Consider the following 3702-nt stretch of genomic DNA (forward strand, 5'->3'; position numbering starts at 1 on the left):
ACAACGGTACACCGCAGTACCGTTATAAATTATGACGTCACATAAGTACATAACAATTTTAGTTAATTTTAATTGCAAAAAATAATGTAGATCGTGATAACGTTTTTTATCATTTTCAATAGTATTTATACTGGTATTTCCAATCGGTTTATCAGGTTTAGTTTTGTGCGAACACTGGGGCAAGATGGTTTTGCAGCGAAAAATCGACAAGCAGCTCAAGCAATTATTTATAATGTTTCCCGAACGGAACACATTGTTCAAAAGGGTGTCGAAAATGTCTGGAAAATATTCAATTATGAAAAACACATCAGAGCAATATGGATTTTCAACTGCAGATAACGATGGTAAATATGTCAATTGTATTTGCAATACAGAGGGATGTGATCAAATCGACGGGTGGTGGTCATGTGCAATCGTCAAAAGCGCATACAATGATATTCAAGGGGAAATAAACAGCATTATGAGTGGGGAACTGGTATGATGTTGGCAACAAAAAAATTAATGTAATCTCGAAATAAAAATATTAGCTGTAGAAACAAAAAAAGAACATGTGACTAGTCTACAGCAATCAATCGAGATGTCAAGTCACCAAAGGGAACAACTTTTCAAAAAAATTGCAAAAGTAACAAGAAAACATGAACTATTAAAACGGATTACCGACAGAGATGGATATATTGAAAATGAGGATGGAGAATACCCGGTTTGTATTTGTAATTACACAGGTCCGGCTATAATCCTTGGGCAGTGCCCATGCTCAACGTACAAAAGATAATACAATAAAATTTACGAAGAATTAAAACAAATTATGAGAGGGGAACTGGATTGATTTTGCATACAGAAAAAAAATGCATACAAACTACTCATTTTATATTAGTTGACATAAGTGTACAGAAAATGTAAATCAGTATTCTACAACAACTCGTCAAGATGACATGTCAACAGAATCAACAACACTCTGATAACTTAATCGACACTTCAGTGTACACAATTGACTCATCGATTTACTTGCACATCGGACTGGACTCTGGCGATTTATTTTGGCCAAAAATTGTGTTTGGCAATAGTACCGAGCAGATTGAAGTAAATATACAATTCTTGCAACGACTGTATGCAATTTATCCATACTTTGCATCACTTACCGAGAGCTTGGACGGTATGGTAATATTACAAGATGAATACACTACCGTGAGAGTATTGCAAGCTTACTCTATGAAAATATACATGTTGATTGAGAAGCAAATATTTTTGGAACATGCAACTGGGACAAAGTGTCCAAATATGAAAATAGAAATTTGGATGACTGTGGAATCGACAAGGCGTTTGTATGAATTAAAAAATATAATATTCGATAACATATACCGAAAGTTGATACTGACAAGACCATGCGTTGTGCAAGAAATAAAAACGTTATTAAAACATGTTGTCAGCAACATTGATGATACTAAAACAACAATTGATATGCCAACGTCGAAAATCAATGGGTTTATGATGTACTTTCACGAAATCATCAATACAGAGTATATGAAAAAATGCATGGATTTTACTTCAAGTGTAATCTTTGTGAAAAACAGTCCTAGAATTAAGGTAATATTTTTTTTGCAATCATTTAAAAAATCAAACTTTTAAAAACATCATACAATTTATTTACAGGGTAAATATTTCAACAAATTTGCTGAATTGGATCTGCCCAGAGTGTTCCCAGGCATTGAATTTGATATACCGGAACAGTCAAACGGTTCAGAACCAATGATGGATGTAAAGTTAAGGTGGTGTGAACTAAACGGAGGAAAATGGATAGTTAAATAAAAAAACCAATTGTATTTTCTGTATAAAAAAAATATTGTAAATATATTAAACAATAAATGACAATGTATAATTAATTGTCGCAATAAACAATATTTGATTACAAAAAAATTGTGTTATTATTATTAGACAATAAATAGACATGTAAATTATATAATACAAATATATACAAAATTACAACTTTCGAACCTCTCCACTAAATCCATTGTATTCCATCTGACAATCGTGAATAATCACACAGTACAATGATATGTTTTGTGGAAAGGAATTGGCACATTCAAAATCAAGACGTAGGTCCACCGTTGATGTCTTGGCAGTATCGTTTTGTTTTGAACAATTAATGACGACAATCGGTCCGAGTTCCTTGTAGTGGACACGGTCCAGTAAAGCTTGTGGATTGGTACGTCCATAGTACATAGATTGAAAACGAACGTACGCATTGTACATTGATGTGTACTTGCCCGCATCGAAATCTGTATTGTAGTTCTCGTACGGGTACTCGTCGGAGTTTAAGTATGCTTTGACGTTGCGCAGTGTACAGTGTTGAAAGTCCGATTTGGACATTATGGAATGTTCTTTGCCCAACGCAATGAGCAAATACCGTGGTTTCTCAACGTTTGAAAATGTCCGTACCGACCATGTGTGATGAGTGGTTTGAGGAACCATAGGATACACAGCAATGTCCCAGTGTTGATATTCCAAAGGCAACCACCGCTTCCCGTCAAGAATGCGCATGAGTCCCAATTCAGTCTTCACATTTGGTTCAAAGTACTTCACGATCCATTTGATTTTAGTAATTTTCACCGAAGTCTGTTTGAGCAGTGACACGTTTGCTGTTGCAATCACATCCTTTTTGTCACTTTCCGCCGGCTGTATCAACTCTATTGTCCCAATGTCCCGGCTAGATCGGATGAGCACAAGCGTTTGTGTACAATTGATCAGGACACGTCGGAACCGTTCGAAAAAGCCCATGCATGCCGACAGTGGATACTGTGCGACAAACTCTGTCTTGTCCATAAGGCCTCGACTGGTGTTGCTGTCATTGATGTGTTTCCATCCGGCCGGTTGCAGTCGAGTGATGGGTCGTTGGGTGTAAACGAACATAATCCCTTGATTGTAGTCACCACACCAACGTTTTTGACCTTGTCAATCTCCTTGCCGTTAACTTCATACCGGATCTCGTCAAACAAATGCATAAGTCCGTTCTGGGTGAGCATCACTTCGCCCAAGGCCCCCGCTGGTTTATCCAAATATCCTTCAATTTGCAGATAACTCTCACCGGGCACCGTAAACTTTTCCTTGTTGCACACTTCGATACGAATCTCATCATTGTTCTCGTATGCATTGTTGAAACTTTGATGTTCTAGATAGTATTCACGTTTGATACTATCATCGTGATGATATTTTTCCATTACGTTTAAATAGTCAGCCATACTTTGATGTAGTCGTGAGGATGCGACAACCCAAACGTTTTAAAAATATAATACTCTTTTGTAAGAATGTGCGACAGGGACGACGGTTGTTGTGCTTAGTTAAACGACGCGTAGTACGTTTGGCTGTCTGTGAGCGATTGATTCGCTTTGAGTTTAACAATGTTGGTTGAACCTTTGGCATACGATCTTGGCGCTGATGCTTCCGATTGAATATCAATGGCATATCGTTTGGTCTGAGCAACGGTCTGTTCCAAAACGGTGATTCGCTTTTCCAGTACAAACACTTGGTCGTCCAGGACGTAAAGTTCTCGTGCAAGAGTATCGGTACGGTCAACAGTTGTAATACTGTTGTTGGGAGTGCAACAATTGACAATACAATTATGCTGTACTGGATCGACAAAGACAACGGCAGTCGACAGGAATAAATGCAGTACAATTTGTAAAACTGTAATTGAAATGCACAACC

General features: G+C 37.3%; 1 protein-coding gene across 1 annotated transcript; it reads right to left on the reverse strand.

Moving 5' to 3' along the window:
- Nucleotides 1-1977: 1977 nt before the first annotated feature.
- LOC126837793 (uncharacterized) lies at nt 1978-2907 on the reverse strand. Its single transcript, XM_050571744.1, has one exon. The coding sequence runs from the start codon at nt 2905-2907 to the stop codon at nt 1978-1980; it is 930 nt and encodes a 309-aa protein (XP_050427701.1).
- Nucleotides 2908-3702: the final 795 nt, after the last annotated feature.

The sequence above is a fragment of the Adelges cooleyi genome, unplaced genomic scaffold (assembly GCF_023614345.1).
Source record: "Adelges cooleyi isolate 19-005CV unplaced genomic scaffold, UGA_ACOO_1.1 ACOO_flye_CR_arks_rails_tigmint_CR_PRNA_29, whole genome shotgun sequence".
NCBI classification, from domain to species: Eukaryota; Metazoa; Arthropoda; class Insecta; order Hemiptera; family Adelgidae; genus Adelges; species Adelges cooleyi.

Coding starts and splice junctions, on each gene's coding strand:
- LOC126837793 (XM_050571744.1), bottom strand. CDS start 2,907: ATGTTCGTTTACACCCAACGACCCATCACTCGACTGCAACCGGCCGGA.